Source organism: Scyliorhinus canicula, chromosome 5 (assembly GCF_902713615.1).
Source record: "Scyliorhinus canicula chromosome 5, sScyCan1.1, whole genome shotgun sequence".
NCBI classification, from domain to species: domain Eukaryota; kingdom Metazoa; phylum Chordata; class Chondrichthyes; order Carcharhiniformes; family Scyliorhinidae; genus Scyliorhinus; species Scyliorhinus canicula.
In genome coordinates this window covers 107,253,303-107,272,304 of record NC_052150.1, presented here as the reverse complement: position 1 = coordinate 107,272,304, position 19,002 = coordinate 107,253,303, and the positions used below count along the sequence as shown (strand labels likewise).

Here is a 19,002-nt window from a genome sequence, read left to right as displayed (position 1 = left end):
TGATCTGTTTGAGCTGCGCGCAGAACAATACTTTTCACTGTACCTCGGTACATGTGACAATAAACCAATCCAATCCCAATCCTCATCTCTCTGCACTTACTAGCTATGTCCATGTCCAAACTCCCATTCTTCTCTAAGTCTCTCATTGAACTGTCACAGAATTCCTACAGCGCAGGAGGCCATTCAGCCCATCGAGTCTGCACCGACCCTCTGAAAGAGCATCCGATCTATAGATCTCTCTTGGATCCTTATGAGAACTGTGACCCCTTAATGCTGTCAATTATTTCAACCAACTGTGGTCCGCCGCCTTCCTGGCTAACAGGTCACCTCTGCAGCTTTGCCGTGTTCCTGACACAGGAGGGTGCTTCTGTGAGACAGCAGGAGAGTTGCAGTATGACGGAAAAATGGCCATGATTGAGGCCTTAATTGGCTTCGGTGCCTGCCCACCTCGCTGGAATGGGCTGCCAATTCCTGTGGCAGCTCACCCCTGGGAAAGTCAACTGGAGATGGGACTGCATGCGGAGCTGTCTCAAAGGGTTTTCTCGCTGTTTTTCCAGGCTCCACTACCTCATACCCGTCTCCACAGGGCTGGGAAAATTCAATCCTGTCACTGTCAGCTATGCATAGGAGGAATATACAATCCGGCATTTATCAATGATACGCCAAATCAAAAATTCAACAATTGATGTGTTTTGATCAATGTCATCCCGAATAATGGGAGTTTGTCATTGGACAGATATAGCAGTGGGGGTCGAAGAGGAAGGCCTAGCAGACCTAGCTGCAGAATTAATCAGAAAATACATTGGGCGAGATTCTCTCAGCCCGGGGCCGGGCTGGAGAATCCCCGCGACCGGCGCAAATCGCGCCACGCCGCCCTGACGCCGGCATGTGATTCCCCGCAGAGGGGAGAATTGGCGCCATTTGCGCCGGCGTGGTTGGCACGCGCCGATCGGGGCACGTTCTCCGTGGCCACCCCCCCCTGCCGATTCTCGGCCCGAGTCCTGCCGGCGCCGTCCACACCTGCTCACAGCCGGCGGGAACTCAGCGTTGAAGGTCGGGGCGTGGCCTATGGGGAGAGGGGTCCCACCCCGAGGGGGGCCTCCGATGTGACCTGGCACGCGATCGGGGCCCTCTGATCGGCAGGCCAGCCTCTCTTGCTGGGGGCTTCCTTTCTTACGTGCCGGCCCCTGTAGCCCTGCGCCATGTTTCATCGGGGCCGGCGTGTTGAAGGGAGCCAATGCGCATGCGCGTGTTGGCGTCGGTGCCACAGCGCATGCGCGGATCCCGCGCCGCTCATTTCACGCCAGGATCAGCAGTTGTAGCGGCATGAACCACTCCAGTGCCATGCTGGCCCCCTGCAGAATTGCTGATCCTGAGGCCATGTTGACGCCGTCGCGTTTCTTGACGGCGTTTCCGACGGCGTCTACACTTAGCTTCAGGATCACAGAATCCTGCCCACTATTTCCATCTCCTAAAATCATTTGGTATGTATTTTTTTTTAATAAATTTAGAGTACCCAATTATTTTTTCCAATTAAGGGGCAATTTAGCGTGGCCAATTCACCTAACCTGCACATCTTTGGGTTGTGGGGACGAAACCCACGCAGACACGGGGAGAATGTACAAACGCCACACGGACAGTGACCCAGGGCCGGGATTCGAACCCGCGTCCTCAGCGCCGTAGGCAGCAATGCTAACCACTGTGCCACCGTGCTGCCCTGATTTGGTATGTATTGAGTTAAAATACTTAAATTGTATTTGCAGATGACTGATTGCTGACCTTCTCAGGGGTTGTTTACTGTTGGACTTTCTCAAAGCTTTCAGAAGGAAATTATGTTTTGTGTCACTGTAACATTTTTTTAAAAAGTTGCACTCTCAAGCTTCCAAACTGCTGCTCATAAGCCTCCATTATGAAAGCTTCTGTCAAACATTTACACTGAATAACACTGTTATTTGTAAAATCCCCTCCAATGACCATCCTCACACAGAAAGGAGACAATTCCCTTCAGCAGACTGGACCGCCAAATATGCAGGCACAATGGGCAGGTCCGGTTCCCCAGCCACGTGTTTCTCGGCTATGCGCTGTTCGCTGGTGGCGGGATTCCCGCTGCTTGTCAATGGGTGTTCTCATTGTAACCACCCCACCCCGCTGGGAACACGGGCAGGGGTGCGGTGACAGCGGGAAAACTGAATTACAACGACCAGAGAATTCTGGCTAATTTCTGGAAATTTCCTTGGACAACTATCCTGATTAGCAGCCGTAACGGCTATGGAAGAGCAACGGAGACTATTGTGCATCGATCGGAGTTCCCACCCAACCTCCAACTGCTTCCTCAAAATAAACATGGGCTATATTGAGCAAAATACGTTTTACAATGTGACAGGTTCCCAAAGTACTTGAATAAATTCCAATTTTCCCAGGTTTTCGAATTTTGTTCCCAGACCAATTTGACTTTAGAATCTATGCTCATACCAAACTCCTATTTATGACATAGTAGAGAAATAAAAAGATTCACTTACTGTCAAACTTTTCAGGAACTACACAGGTGTCATCATAAAAATGCCGAGGACCTTTTTCATACATGCAACCTGTTGGAATAGAAAAAAAGGGGAGAATTACTTCAGGCTAATTCCTTTGCTGTGACAAATTGCTTTTAGATTAAAAGAGAAATTAGGGTAAATTCATTGCCCCAGAGGTATCTGGGCAGCAGGTCAGAAGTAACAAGCCTGACAGCCCCATGATAGCTCCTCTGGAAGGTCTTGTCTGTCATAAGAGCCACATTTGCATTGGCTTCCAGACTCATTGTCGCTTCCACCTTACTGTCGACACACGTGCAAATTATTACTGCTGTCGGCTGTCTCACTTTACAGTGTTGGGTTAGTTCTTCCAATTGCTGTCAAGATCATTATGGTCGGACGTTTCTGCACAAGGGGACAACTTTAGCACCACAGCAGGTGACATGAAAATGACAAGGAAGAAAAAACTTTTGACTCGGCTCCCCAAATCATCCATCAATAAAATTGGATGTGGTGAAAACACACCTATTTTCTAACACACACCAATTTGCTTGAAAGGTCAAATGCTTCCAATTATTCCCACTAATTTCTCACCAAACTGGGCCTTGCAATTCTTCACAAAATCAAGTTCCATGCCATCTCGGTACTGAATCCTGACCTTTCCAGACCAGTAGTTCAAGAGCGAACAGAGTGTGTCTGGGAACAGAGCTTGTCCTTATCCAACCTCTCGAAACCACTCACCATTGCCCCAGGATCTTTCCCTAGCTATTTTTCTACGAGGGTGAGAGACTCATTCACAGCATCCCAGATAACTTAGTCTGAGCCCTTCCAATGTAAACGGAAAATTCTTTTCACCTGATTGCCGCAGTACTGATCAGGGCATTACTTCGAATCAGGAAATATTATCCAACAAGAAAGTAAATCAAGTACAGATTGATGGTTTTGTAGTGGTTCAACTGCAAGCTTGCACTAGCATTTTTATTTGTAATTTCTTCACCAAACATTACCCAACACCTTTTGAGGATGTTAAGTCTATTTTTCATGGTGATTTTCCATCCGTACATTCTAGTTATTATAAAAAATTAATCAATACTGCTTTTCTTTCAAGTCCAATCAAGGAGAAAAAGCTTCGCAAAAATCCACACAGAAGAAAGAAAAATGGGGGCATTGGCATTGCCCCCAAAAGATTCACATTGTCTGTTCTTTTAAATCCGGTTGTATTTATGTTTTACCAATTTGAAACAGTTAATCACTTTGTCACTGTGGAGTGATGAACCCGTTCAGATGGGTTGTCAGATAGTAAATCACAGCACAATTAAACATACCTATCTACAAGCACACCTCAGAAAGTAGACCAGACTACTTGAATTATATATATATATATATATACCCATCAAATCTGCAGAGTGAATACTGAATCCTCAATATGCAGCATGAACAGAGGTTGCACAGCCTACACTTGGGAGCTCGAAAATCACGATTAATGGGAGCCCATTCTACACAACATACCCCCATCAAAGCACACGCTTATCAAATTAAACACCACAGGTTAACAAGAATAAACATTATTGTGTTAAAAATTCTGACAATTGTACGTGACCTAGAATTTTAACAGTCCACTGAAAGAGAATGTGCAGTCATTTCCTGGACCCATGCCATTATCGAAAGGGTTAATCAGTACCCTAGTAAAGTAAACTGAAAATAGTTCAGTGCCATGTAAGGCACGTCAAGACTTCCTCCATGTAAACAGGACATTTAGGAAAAATGAGATTGTACAATATTTATTTCAATGTAATGTTTACATTCCGGAAGTGCCTGCATACCTCCTGTTCAAAACACGGATACAACAGTCATACAAATACAAAGCTCCAAAGCACACAAAAGACAGAATAAGACAAAATTAAATCTTTTTTTTGAACTCGCTGAAAAGCTTTACAATGTGTCTTTTTGTCTCAGATAAGTATCAAGTTGAAAGCAAATTCTTATGACGCTATATTTCCTGTTGAAAGCAGGTTTCGAGGTCCGAGAAAGGTAAACAATTGTGAAGGCCATAATTTGAAGTTGTCAAATTTATGACATGGGGTTTTGAGGAAGAGTCATTAGTAATTCTGCATTCATGTAGATGATTGATTTGTTCGATTCCATGACAAGTCATTATTCCATGATTTGTTGCATGTCTCATAATGACAGGAAAATAAGTATACAAATTGTGAAACTGGCTACATTACTGATTATGCCACACGAGACCCCACTAACTAGAAAAATTTTAAAATATATTTCATGGAAATTATATCATAATGAAGAGCTAATGGTTTTATAAGGGAAAAACATTTCAGAGTAATGTCACTAGAAAAACGAGACCTGCATTTATAATGTATTATCCAAATTGTGGACCTAAATCACTGTCTTATGTAAATTTAACATTGTGGGCAGGATTCTCGCAAAAAATGACCATGTGCGGGTTTGACGGGTGTTTCCCACTGGCTTTTTGGGTGAGATCCAGACCTCAATTCACCCAGACTTGGTCATTTTTTTGGGTCTTGGGGAGTTTCTCCCGGGTCCAGAAACATTTTGGACTCGATTCAACCAAATGTTAATTATGGGTGCGATTCTCTGGAAACATTTCCAAGTGCGGTGGCAAGTGCTCGGCCCAATGAAACCGGCAATACAATTCAACGTTAATTGGTCCACTTAACGAGGCCTCACGGGCTTCTCGCCACAAATAACGCCTCACCAGCCGATTCGCTGGGACCGCGCTCGCCAGCCCCCACTAACAAGGTCGAGCAGCACTTCAGCTACACTTGCTCAGCCAACCCCAGCCAGCTCGCAACAATGGCGCCGAGGAGACCGGCCCCAAGATTCGGGGACACTGACCTGGGGACGTTATTGGACGCAGTGGAGCCCAGGAGGGATGTACTGTTACCCTGGGGGTCCTGGATGTTGAGCCACAGGGCAGCCAGTGCTGCCTGGACGAGGTGGTGGCAGCCGTTAGTTCCAACAATATGACAAAGAGGCCTGGCCAGCAGTGCAGGAAGAAGGTCAATGACCTACATCAGGCAGCAAAAATGAGTAGACACCAATGCCAGCACCCCCCCCCCTCCCCCCCCCCACATGAGGGAGCATCCACTCCCCAACTCTCCAAGTGACCGGCAGCCCTCCCTCCCCCCTCCTCCCCAATCCTGCCTTCACACCCCCTTTCCCACCAATGAAACACACATGTGGCTAATGATGCCCTCTCTGTGTCCCCGCAGGAAAAACTCATCCATAATCAGCGGGAGAGGGTCTAGACGGGTGGAGGAATGCATGACTTGAGAATCCTCACCTCCTTCATGGAGCGGGCGCTGGAGGTGACTGGTTTGGCCGAGGACATATTGGCCACCCAAGCGGAGGCTGGTGGCCCCATCCGAAGTGAGGAACCACTGGGCCACACCCGGAGGGCTTGTTGTTATTGCCTTACTGACTGACCCATCCCTCCCACTGACCACATGTCCATTCCCCACAAATCCTCCAGCCAACGGCGCCGGCCCATCCCGGGTGGGCCCCATCTCCTGACTCCAAGGTGAACACCTTGTAGGAGAGCTCTGAGGATGCCACCGTGGTGGAGGCACAGCTGTCACTCCCACCCTCCACCACACACACCTCGATGGGACATGTTAGTGGTCTGGGTCGGCTTCTGAGGCACAACTGGTGAGCACCACACTGCTGCTGATATACATGAGGTGGAGGCAGAAACCCCCAGGCGGGATAGCAGTTGGAGGGCTGCTGGATCTCTGGACCCAGCTGGGTCTCAGCCTGATGCTGAGCCTCTGGAAGTGGGTTACCCGGAGCTGATGGAGACGATAGAGTGCGGCCAGGAGGTTCAGAGGGCGATGTCAGGGATACTCCAGCAGATCCATAGCAGCTTGGAGGAGCGGCCAGCCATACGCAATCTTCTGACGGCTGGCCAATTATCAGTGGGGAAGGGAGGGGGGAACTAATGGCATCAGAAAGCAGCATTTCGTGTCAGAGGCATGGTGGTTTCTCAGTGAGAAGTGCCTGTCTGTAATTTGTTGACCCTTATGCTGGAGGCATTTTTGTGTCCCTGTCACATACAGCTGGGCTTCCACCAGCAGATATGTTGTGCTCATCTCCCTGGGGAAGCTACCAGTGTCCACTTTACTTCTTGCGAGAGAAGGAAGCCATAAAATGAGAGACCTGACCAAGGCAGGTGGAAAGGTGTCATTTCTGTCCACCTTGACCCCCATGGAGGAGGAGGCAACAAGATGGCCAGTCCACTGCTGTTAAGGAAGCAGAAGTGCCTATTCTGACACATGCAAGAATTGTCAAAGCAAGTGTAGCCTTCAACAAACTTTGAACATCAGTCTGGGAAGGAAGAGGAGTAAGTCTGTCAACCAAACTGAGAATCAATAGAGCAATAGTCCTGCCCACTCTGCTCTCCACATGCGAGTCTTGGGATTGTGTACCTTCCATTCCAAGAAGCTCAATCACTTTCATTTGAGTTGTTTTCAGAAACTTTGAGTACCAGATACTGAGTGCTCACCAGAGCTAGCACGATAAGCATCTATGCCATACTGAGGCAGTCACAACTGAGTCGGGCTGGTCATGTAGCCAGAATGCTGACACTCGATTGCCAAAATAATTCTTCTATGGGGGGCTCGAGAATGGGGTGCACTCCCATGGCAGTCAAAGGAAGTGCGACAAGAACACTCTGAAGAGGAGTTTTGAAATCTGGGAGAGGCTCAGTGAGAATCACTGTACCTGGTGGAACTAAATAGAAAGCATTGCAGCCTCCTTCGAAAGCAAGCATATAGCAGAGGAAATCCAGCAACGTATCCAATATTCAGTCAATTGCCGTATTCTGTTCTATTCGGAACAGGACATTTTGGGTGCAGATCGGTCGAGATAGTCATCTATAAACCAGCCAGAACCCTACCAAACATCCCAGATGATGAACATGGTCATCTTTGCCTCAAAGGACGAACAAGAAAGACTCCAACCGATTCCCATACAACTTGCAATGCAATGAAACTGCACCAAAATTACATTTTCCTGAGAAACTTGAACAAAGGAAGAAAATGTACCAAATTTCCTTAGGTCCAACAGCAGATTGCCAGCGGAAGTTGATCCAATGGATTTACAAATTATAACAGGATCCCAAAATCTAGAATCGCTGCTGTACTTCAGCTGGGCATTGATGTCCCAAAGGGGTTTGCAATGAAGGGAATCCACATTAGTTCCAAAAATGGCCAAAGATCTCTGAGAGGTCGGGTCGAGGGATTTTCCATGTTGGGAATTTCCTTAATCTGAGATCAGCAACACTCAATTGTCTGTATGTATCAGCTTGGGGTTTAAAGTGGGGTCCACCGGCATCGACAGTCCAGGGTACTGGCTTGGCAGGTGTGGAAACTGTTGATTCACATAAGACCATAAGACATAGGAGCAGAATTAGGCCACTCGGCCCATTGAGTCTGCTCCGCCATTCAATCATGGCTGATATTTTCTCATCCCCATTCTCCTGCCTTCTCCCCATAACCTGGTCCCCTTATTAATCAAGAACCTATCTGTCTCGGTTTTAAAGACACTCAGTGATTTGGCCTCCACAGCCTTCTGCGGCAAAGAGTTCCACAGATTCACCACCCTCTGGCTGAAGAAATTCCTCCTCATCACTTTTATAAAGGATCATCCCTTCAGTCTGAGATGGTGTCCTCTGGTTCTAGTTTTTCCTACAAGTGGAAACATTCTCTCCACGTCCACTCTATCCAGGCCTCGCAGTATCCTGTAAGTTTCAATAAGATACCCCCTCATCCTTCTAAACTCCAATGAGTACAGACCCAGAATCCTCAACCGTTCCTCATACGACAAGCTCTTCATTCCAGGGATCATTCTTGTGAACCTCCTCTGGACCCTTTCCAAGGCCAGCACGTCCTTCCTTAGATACGGGGCCCAAAACTGCTCCAAATGGGGTCTGACCAGAACCTTATACAATCTCAAACGTACATCCCTGGTCTTATATTCTTGGATCAGCCTTCCTATTGTGATCCTCTTCACACTTTGACGAGAAAGACCCTGCTGACTTTTTTTTTAGAAGAGTAATTCCTAATGGCACATGGGCTTCATTGGCTGAGCCAGCATTTTTTGCCCAATTGCCTTAGAGAAGGAGGTGGTGAGCCGCCTTCTTGAATCATTGCAATCCATGTGGTGTAGGGATGCCGACAGCAGTTAGGGAGTTCCAGGATTATGACCCATGACTTTCAAGTGGTTATTGGATAGGCACATGGAGCACGCTAGAATGACAGGGAGAGGGATAGCTTGATCTTGGTTTCGGACAACATCGACGGCCGAAGGGCCTGTTCTGTGCTGTACTGTTCTATGTTCTATGACAACAACAATATAGTTCCAGATCAAGTGTGTGGTTTGGAGGGGTATTTGCAAGTGATGGTGTCTCCACGTATCTACTATCTTTGTCGTTCAAGATGGTAGAGGTTTGGGTTTGGAAGGTTCTGTCAAAGAAGCCTTGGTGAGTTTCTCCAGTGCATCTTGTAGATAGTACACACACTGCTGCTACTGTGTATTGGTGGTGGAGGGAGCGAATATTTAAGGTTGTGGATGAGGTGCCAATCAAGCACATGGCTTTGTCCTGGATGGTGGCGAGCTTCTTTTTTTTAAATGTTTTCCCAATTAAGGGGCAATTTAGCGTGGCCAATTCACCTAGCCTGCACATCTTTGTGGGGGTGAGACCCACGCAGACACGAGGAGAATGTACAAACTCCACACGGACAGTGACCCAGCCCCGGGATTGAACCCAGGTCCTTGGCGCCGTGAGGCAGCAGTGCTAACCACTGTGCTACCGTGCTGTCTGGTGACAAGCGTCTTGAGTGTTATTGGAGCTGAACTCATCCAGGAAAGTGAAGAATACTCCATCACATTCTTGATTTGTGCCTTGTAGTTGGTGAAGAGACTTTGGGGAGTCAGGAGACGAGTTACTCAGCGCAGAATTCCCAACCTGTAGCTACAGTATCTACACTGGTTGATGCAGTCAGTTTCTGGTCAATGGTAGCCCCCATGATGTTGACAGTGGAGGTTCAGCAATGGCAGTGTTAGTACTCATGCAAACGGTCTTCCAGCTCTACATTTGTTATCTTCCTGTACAACATATGTCCAAAATACATCCACATTGTCATGAATGCCCATCAAAGCCTTGAAACTCAGTTCATAACATTTGACAGTGAATAATCTGGTAGGGTAAGAAACAAATGTCAGGAGATTACTCCACAAGCAGAATAAGGACAAAGGTTTCCAGCTAATAATGCCAAGATGATAACCCTGTGAAATTTCTTACGAACTCCCGAGGATAATCAAGGGATAATTCCAGAACATCAAACCGAACCATACAACCTTCATTGTACTCTGGCTTTCTACATTTCACCGGTCAAATTGTCCCAACGTAGGAATACCCGGCATCTTTCATTACCTCTATCCATATTTTGCATGACTAATTGGACACTTCTCCAGACAGTCACTTTTTAAAAAAAAAATAAACAATTTTATTGAGGTAGTTTTTGGCTTTGTAAACAGTTACAGACATCAACAGAAAGAAAGCAAAAAAGGCAAAAATGTGCAAACATCCATGTACTTTCAATACTTCAATCGTAACATACTGCACAAGCCCGCTCCTCTCCCACCGGTACTACCCGCCATATTTTCCCTCCTACTCTACGCTACTCTACCCCCCCCCCCCCCCCCCCCTCCCTCCTCCCCACCCCCTGCTGACGCTCACTCTCCCGCAAAGAAGTCAATAAATGGTTGCCACCTCTGGGCGAACCCCTGTACAGATCCCCTCAAGGCGAACTTAATCTTTTCTATACCCAGGAAACTCGACATGTCCGCAAGCCACAACTCAGTCTTCGGAGGCTTTGAGTCCCTCCCCGCCAATAGTATTCGTCGCCGGGCTATCAGGGAAGCAAAGGCCAAAACATCGGCCACTTTCTCCCCCTGGATTCCCGGGTCTTCCGAAACCCCAAAAATTGCCACCCCTGGACTCATCACCACCCTTGTTTTTAGCACTCGGGACATGATCCCCGCAAATCCCTCCCAGTACCCCCTCAGCTTAGGGCATGCCCAAAACATGTGAACGTGGTTCGCTGGTCCTCTATCCTCCACCTAGCGCATTTGTCCTCTATCCCAAAGAATTTGCTCATCCGAGCCACCGTCATATGGGCCCGGTGAACGACCTTAAATTGAATCAGCCCGAGCCTAGCACATGTCGCGGTCGAATTTACCCTACTCAGGGCCTCTGCCCACAGCCCGTCCTCCATTTCCCCGCCTAGCTCCTCCTCCCATTTAAGTTTCAGTTCCTCTGTCTGGGACCCTTCCTCCCTCATGAGCACCTTATAAATACCCGAGACTCTACCCTCCCCTTCTTCCCCCCTAGAGACTATTCTGTCTAGGATCCCCATTGGCGGGAGGTGTGGGAAAGATGGGACCTGTCTACGAACAAAGTCCCGCAACTGTAGGTACCTAAAATCATTTCCCCTTACCAACCCAAATTTCTCCTCCAAGCTCCTCAAACTCGCAAAGCTTCCTTCCAGGAACATATCACCCACTCTTCCCACCCCCGCCCGCCGCCATACTCGGAACCCCCCATCCGTACTCCCGGGGGCAAACCGACGGTTGTCGCAGATTGGCGCCCAGACAGACGCTCCATCTCCCCTACATGCCTCCTCCACTGGCCCCATATCTGCAGGGTCGCCACCAACTACCGGGCTGGTGGTGTACTTGGTCGGCGGCAGCGGTAGAGGAGCCGTTACCAGGGCTGCCAAGCTGGAGCCCCTGCACAAAGCCGCCTCCACCCGCTCCCAAATAGACCCCGTACCCACCATCCACTTCCTTATCATAGCGATGTTGGCCGCCCAGTAATAATTAATCAGACTCGGCAAAGCCAGTCCTCCCTCGCTGCGGTTCCTCTCCAACATCTCCTTCTTCACCCGCGGGGATTTTCCCGCCCAGCAGACAGTCACTTTTTAAAGGACTTAAAACTTTTAAAGGCAGTAACAACTGTTGATGTCAATTTAATTCACGTATCTATTGCTCTATGGTGTGGTTCGCTAACTAATCTTGTTTGGTGTTTTTGTATTTTGTATTCCGTCCTCTAGGTTTTGGCCTTTCAAACTGATGTCCCAGGACTCTAGAGAGGATGCCAGCTGAGCATTGGGGAAGAGGAAGGGGTACACAAAGTAATCAGATTGAGGGCAGCACGGTAGCACAAGTGGATAGCACTGTGGCTTCACAGCACCAGGGTCCCAGGTTCAATTCCCTGTTGAGTCACTGTCTGTGCGGAGTCTGCACATTCTCCCCGTGTCTGCGTGGGTTTCCTCGGGTGCTCCGGTTTCCTCCCACAATCCAAAGATGTGCAGATTAGGTGGATTGGACATGATAAATTGCCCTCAGTGTCCAAAAAGGTTAGATGGGGTTATTGGGTTACGGGGATAGGGCTTAAGTGTGTCGGTGCAGGTCAGATGGGCCGAATAACCTCCTGAACTGTATGTTCTATAGTCCATTTGACATACAATTTCCTATTTTTCTGAATTTGTTACTCAAGTGTACATGTTTTCAGCAGCTATATCTTTTCACTTGGATAACGGGTACTGGTAATTTTTAGGATTTTGATCAAGGGTATAATGATAGTGTAGCAAAGGGTTTCTCAATAGTGTGTCCAGAAATGCTTGAAAATCATTTTTTGATCCCCAAATCACAGTTTATGGAATGTTTATTAATAGATTTATATTTATTACTGTTGATCAGCTTTATAACATGTGCCTTTGGGTCATTTACCAGATTTCTTCATGTATGAAAACATTGGAAGTCTTTGAAAAAGAACATTTGAACAATTTAAAAACAATACTTTTGACGTATTAATTTAAATGATTATGTGCTTACCAAGGATGCATTGATCATCAGGTCAGTTAAAACAATCACCCTTGCACTGCCACAAATTCACCTGTAACATGCAACAGTTCATCCTGTGGCATACATATTCCAGTGACTTCACTTGTGAAACTTTAAAAATTGACAAGGACGCCGGAAATGTGTAAAATGTTTGCTGTGGTCAGATCTCCTCCTTCCTTCAAAACCCTTAATAAACTTTGGATAACATTGCAATCTGACAATCCGAAGTTTACTGCAATCTGGAGCTTTTTTTCAGTCTATTATTTAAAATGGATTTTAAACTGTTGTGCCCAAATCCCCAGTTAACATTCCTGGTGCTGAGAATGTCATTTTCTTATGATTTTTTTTACATAGATTGGAGAGTTTGGGACTGTTCTCCTTAGAGAGAAGGAGGCTAAGAGGAGATATGATGGAGATGTTCAAAATTATGAGAGGGCTGGACAGAATAGGCAGGGAGAAACTGTTCCTGGTCATAAAAGGATCAAGGACAAGCGAGTACAGATTTAAAGTGATTTGTAAAATGAAGCAAAAGTGATGTGAAAAAAAACATTTTCACACAGTGAGTGGTTCAGGTCTGGAATGCACTGCCTGGAAGTGTAGTGGAGGCAGGTTCAATCGAGACTCGAGACATTCAAGGGGGCATCAGATGATTATCTGAACAGAAACAAACAATGTGCAAGGGTTACAGGGGGAAAAGCACCAAGTCACGCTGCTCATTTGGAGAACGTGCCGAGACGATGGGCCAAATGGTCTCCTTCTGCGCCGTAACAATTCTGTGATATCGAACATGGTCACACACTTGGAAGAACATACAATCATAGAATTTACAGTGCTGAAGGAGGCCATTCGGCCCATCGAGTCTGCACCGACCCTTGGAAAGAGCACCCCACCCAGGCCCACACCTCCACCCTATCCCAGCAACCCCATTTAACCTTTTTGGACACTAAGGGCAATTGAGCGTGGCCTATACACATAACCCGCACATCTTTGGACTGCGGGAGGAGACCGGAACACTCGGAGGAAACCCACACAGACATGGTGAGAACATGCAGACGCCGCACAAACAATGACCCAAGCCGGGAATCAACCCTGGGACCCTGGAGCTGCGAAGCAACTGGGCTAACCACTATGCTACCGTGCTGCCCATATATTAAACATTTTCAAATTAAGTAAGTGTCTACAGCTATCTGCCAGGGAAATGAGCATATCTACAGAGAGTTTCTTGCACCTTTTAGTCTCCTCGTCACTTGACGTTAGTCACTAATGCTTGGCTAACAAAGGTACTCAAGCCCTTTAATACTTTGCCCACATGTGTCATTTACGTAGTGGAGTTAACCAGTATTTTGACCATGAAGGGCACCATGACTAAAAGCAATCATACCCACATCCAGTCTCTATACAGAGGTCACTTGATAGTAATCAAGAGCAGCTACCCTGATTGATTTTGTCCTCAGGGGTGTTGTCGCCCAACCATCACCTTTGTCTGAGATCAATATCCCAGACAGGCCAGAGGCTGAGGCTGTGACTAGCAACTTGCTGCTGCAATAAATGGTGAGGAATTGAGTAAGCTATTAAGTAGGTCTGATTGACGAAGATTGAAAAATTGAAGGCTTGTCATGCATAATAAGCCATTGTTGTTGCTAAAATCTTTGATATTCCATAAACATTTTCTTTGATCAGAACTGGATTTTATGATGTAGACATCACATTATAAGCCAAGATATCCTGATTCAATTTTGTGCTTACATCTGTGTTCTGGGAATGTACATAAACAAAATCCGTATGAATAATAATTGGATGCAAAACATTAAAGAAATATCTATAAATTCCCACTGCTCCTGGACTTGTATATCTGGACAATGTCTACTCCACTAATGCGACTTAGGCCCAGTGACAGGGGCTTTAACATAAACCTTATGCAAAACTGTGTTGTCTTTAGCATTACCGCTCTGCTCACCTCACTGAAAAGGATAATTGCAGTGTTTACCATGTTGCCGTGCAAATCGACTTGCCTGTCAGCTGAAGGTGATGGGGGAAAAAAGTATTTAAAACATCGGTGCTGAGAAATTTGTTGGTGCTGAACCCGTTTTACAAACCTGAAATGGGTGCCCAAGCATCTAATGTTGTGTTGTGCTCAGCGCATCGCACTTTATCTCTACTGGCAGGTTTTAAGACAGGGGCAGGGGGGCTTGTAGCACGTAGCCTTTGCGCTGCTTACCTGCCCGTCCCCGACCTGTATGATATTTTACAGGAGTGGAGGCGTTAGAAGGCAGGGAGGGTGGTGAAGGCCTCAAGCTGCCTGCCCACCCTTGGGCCTAATGAGGCCTGAAGTGGCCAATAATGGCCACTTAAGGACCTCATCCTGTCTTTGTTGCGTTTTTACCCACAGCAGGGGAAGGCCCTTGAGCTTCACAAGCTGTGTCAGGCAAGGTGAGGGGGAGAAACCTACTTTACGAGTTCCCTATACTGGAGCACCCCTGAAGATCACTCTTCCATATTCACCAACCCCTCCCCACTCCAACCTTTCAAACCTGGTCCACCACCCTCAAACCTTTTGCCGGAGCCTGACAGCCTTTTTAAAAAATAAATTTAGAGTACCCAATAATTTTTTCGAATTGAGGGGCAATTTAGCGTGGCCAATCCACCGACCTTGCGCATCTTTGTGTTGTGGAGGTGAGACCCATGCTGACATAGGGGGAATGTGCAAACTCCACATGGACAGTTACCCTGGGCCAGGATTGAACTGGGGTCCTCAGTGCCGTGAGGCCTGCCAGCCTGACGCTGTTGAAATAACCTTGATGTTTGCTCCAGTGACGATCGCCACTGGGGATTGCTTCTAATCCCAGCAATCGACCACTGCTTAAGCCAGGCGCTGCTGGGACTAATGAGTTGACGGCCAATCAAATGGCTGGCAATTCTGAGATGGAACTTATTGTTCCTGATGGCAGAAATCTAGCCTCCAGCCTATTAATGGCCAATTCGTAGCTGTTCTTCCAAAGGCCAGTCTCCGGCAAGGACCACAGCGCCCTGTAAACTCAACCCATAGCTCCGATTTGAAGTCCTACGCCAGGGCTTGAGTACAAAAATCAAGGCTGACATTCCGGTGCAGGACTGAGGGAGTGCGGCACTGCGGGTTGTGTCACCTTTTGGACGAAAAGTTAAAACGTAGGCTTCATCTGTCCGCTCAGATGGATGTAAAAAGAAACCATGGAACTATTTTGAAGGTGAACAGGGTAGTTATTCCCGGAGTTCTGGACAATATATACTCTTAAACCAACATCACAAAAGCAGATGATCTGGTCATTATCCCATTGTTGCTTGTGGGACTTGATTGTGTGCATACTGGTTGCTGCGTTTCCTCGATTACAACAGTGACTACACTTCAAAATCATTTTATTGGCTGCAAAGCATTTTGAGATATCTGGCAGTCATGAAAATCCCTATATAAATACAATCTTTCTTTCTTTCAATACAGCTTACAGCGAGAGCATGCATATTCCGAAACTTTTATAATTGTGCAGCACGAGTAGTTTTCACTTTTTCAATAATCCCTCCTCTCCCTTCTGGAGTTGCAGTTACGATATGCCCAAATGTACAGGTGGTCCACCTCAAATTTGGAGAGGTTGTGCTGGGAAATCCCTCCAGGTGGGGTCTGAACAGGGTGGGGTGGTGGGAGCGCATAGCAAGCCAAAGAGAACCCCAAAGATATGTTTTTAAATTCTAAACATGGATCTATTGGCTCTTTGGATTCTCGGGGATTCTAGCCTGAAGACTCTGTAGTTGGCACCCAGCAACAGGCAGCAGCCTCTCAGGCCTGCGGTTCTACAGGCAATTCCTGCCCTGTTTACCGACACTCAACCCAACCGGGCATTGAGCCTGTTCCGGGGTCCTCCTGAGCCATGCTAATAGCCCAATTAGCACCTGCCCCAGATACACACCAAGCTGCACTCCTTCCACACCAACGTCTGGGAAAAGTAGCTCCCCACCCAAACTATTAGAAGTAGGTGAAGAACTATCTTCTAGGTGCCCACATTTATCAACTTCTAATGTGTAACATTGACGTCAGTATTTAATCAGCAAATTTCAAGAGATCATAGAATAAAAAAACAAGCATTTTTAAAGATACCAAAAGATATGCACCGAATGGATTGATCTGAAAGCAGCTAAGTGAAAGTATCCAGGTAGCAATGTCTCAAGCTGCATTAGCATCTGCCTGTTGATGGACAGCCTCAGGAGAAATGTTAAAATTAATTTGAAACAGTACAGCCGTTTGCACCAGGAAACAGGCTCATGTCAAATTGAACAGAAAATGATTTTGTAACCGGATTAAATGTTATCTATCATAGTTAGATCAATATACCATACACAGTCTGCAGGAGAATGCTGTCAAGCTCGTCAAATAATCATCACTGGAACACAAGTTGCATACAGAACCATGAGAAGTAGAAATATTTGATCAGGATGGGTGTGGGCTCTTTCCTGTGCCATGGTGGGACATGGGTCAGTGCCCATTTTAAACCCATATGGTCAGTTTGTAATGGAAGCCAAGATTTGATGTTAGGGGACAAATGAAAGGAATCGTCCCTTCAGGGTGTTCTCATGGACGTCCTTGTGTCATTTTCAGAAGCCAGGATGTGGCTCACTTTAGTAGGGGCAATAAAAGAAGTCCACATCGAGTTATAGAGAAAAACAAAACTCATTTTAGTTAACACATTAACTACTATGTACAGCTCCAGTAGTTCCCCTGTGTGTCTTCTCCAGTCGGTGCCTCACTGGTCAACTCTATTTATACAAATGCACATGATCTTAGTTAAGGGCCCCCCGCCCGTTACAGGGGGATCTCTTATTCTACAAGCTCCATGGGGTAGTGGATCATCCCTACCCCTCACCACACTATCGGAGGGAAGTGGAAGCTTTGGAGAGAGTGCAGAGAAAGTTCACCAGGATGTTGCCTGGTCTCAAGGGTGTTGGCTTTGAGGAGAGGTTGAAAATACTAGGATTATTTTCACTGGAAAGACAGAGGTTGAGGGAAGACTTGATAGAAGTCTACAAAATTATGAGAGGCATAGACAGGGTGGACAATTAGAGCATTTTCCCAAGGGTGGAAGTGTCAAATACAAGGGGGCACAGGTTCAAGGTGACAGTGGGAGCTTTGTGGGGTATGTTTTTCACACAGAGAGTGGTGGGTGCCTGGAACGCACTACCAGAGAATGTGGTGGAAGCAGGCACATTAGCAACATTTAAGAGACATCTGGATCGGTACGTGAATAGGGATAAAATAGAGGGATACGGACCGAGTCAGGTCAGAAGGCTTTGTTTTTAGTCAAAGCATCATGATCGGCACAGACTTGGAGGGCCAAGGAGCCCGTTCCTGTGCTGTACTTTTCTTTGTTCTTAAGTACATGAAAAGGCAGTAAGGTACTTCAGTAGGAGGGCATGAATCATAAAGTCTCTACAGTGCAGAAGGAGGCCATTCGGCCCATCGAGTTTGCACCAACCCTTCCAATGAGCACTCTACCTATTTACACTCTCCTGTCCACCCCGTTCTATTCCCGTAGCCCAGAACCTAACCGCATGCCCCTGGGCATTGAGGGGCAATTTAACAGGCCAATCCATCTAACCTGCACATCTTTGGACTGTGAGAGGAAAGCAGAGTACCCAAAGGAAACCCACAACGACACGGGGAGAAAGTGCAGACTCCACACATACAGAGGCCGGAATTGAATCAAGGTCCATGGCGCTGTGAGGTAGCAGTGCTAACCACTGTGCCACCATGCCGCCCCAATAAGAAATGAGGCAGGAAGAAAAACTGTCCAAGGTCATCAGGACAGTACAATTAATCACAATGGCCACTGACAACAGTACGATAAAACAATACTAGTAATATGCAGTTCAGGGTTTGAAGAAGATTACTAAATTAAGCGATAGGGGGTATGCACAGGGCCAAGAGGCAGCTTGAAACAGTAAACAGAGACTAAAATATCCATAAAAACATTGGGTTGGATTTTACATGCCACGGCCAGTGTGTTTTGATAGGGGGACACATAATATAGGGTAGATGCCAAACCCAATCCATAGCCGGCCTACCATATTTAAATTAGTATTCAAGGGTCCATTGAGCTTGCTAGCAAGCCAATTGACACTGATAATTCGCTGCTCATGCCATAATTTGGTTGGCTTGGGTAGTAAGGCGGGAGGGCCACACTGTTTTTGTGAAGAAGCTTTTAAAAGGGCTGGAAGGAATGGGGGTGTACTATCTATGGGGGGTGGGGGGGTGCCCTTTGCACATCTGGAGGCAGCCCCCCTAAGATAGTATGCCCTATTTCTTCCTAACCACCTGGTCTCTAAAACTCACCACTCCTATCGCTCCCCCGTCCCCCTCCCTAGGCTGATCAAACCCTGCTCACCCAATACCCCTGACTCGCCTTACTTCGGGATCCATCTTTGTACGAGGTGCAGTTCCGGCAGCACCCTGTAATGAGATCTTCGTACTGGCGGCAGCTCCTGAGAGCAGGACCTCCTCCCCACTGAGGGGTGGAAT

The 19,002-nt window shown here is 46.9% G+C and overlaps 1 protein-coding gene across 5 annotated transcripts in view; it reads right to left on the bottom strand.

The window, feature by feature from the left end:
• etv1 (ETS variant transcription factor 1) overlaps nucleotides 1-19,002 on the bottom strand; it is a 140,498-nt gene that overhangs the window by 26,957 nt on the left and 94,539 nt on the right. For all 5 annotated transcript variants that reach the window (XM_038797486.1, XM_038797485.1, XM_038797490.1 and 2 more), the window contains one exon: nucleotides 2,520-2,588. In XM_038797486.1, the coding sequence (XP_038653414.1) occupies nucleotides 2,520-2,588 (69 nt within the window). The remainder of the gene's footprint in view (nucleotides 1-2,519; nucleotides 2,589-19,002) is intronic.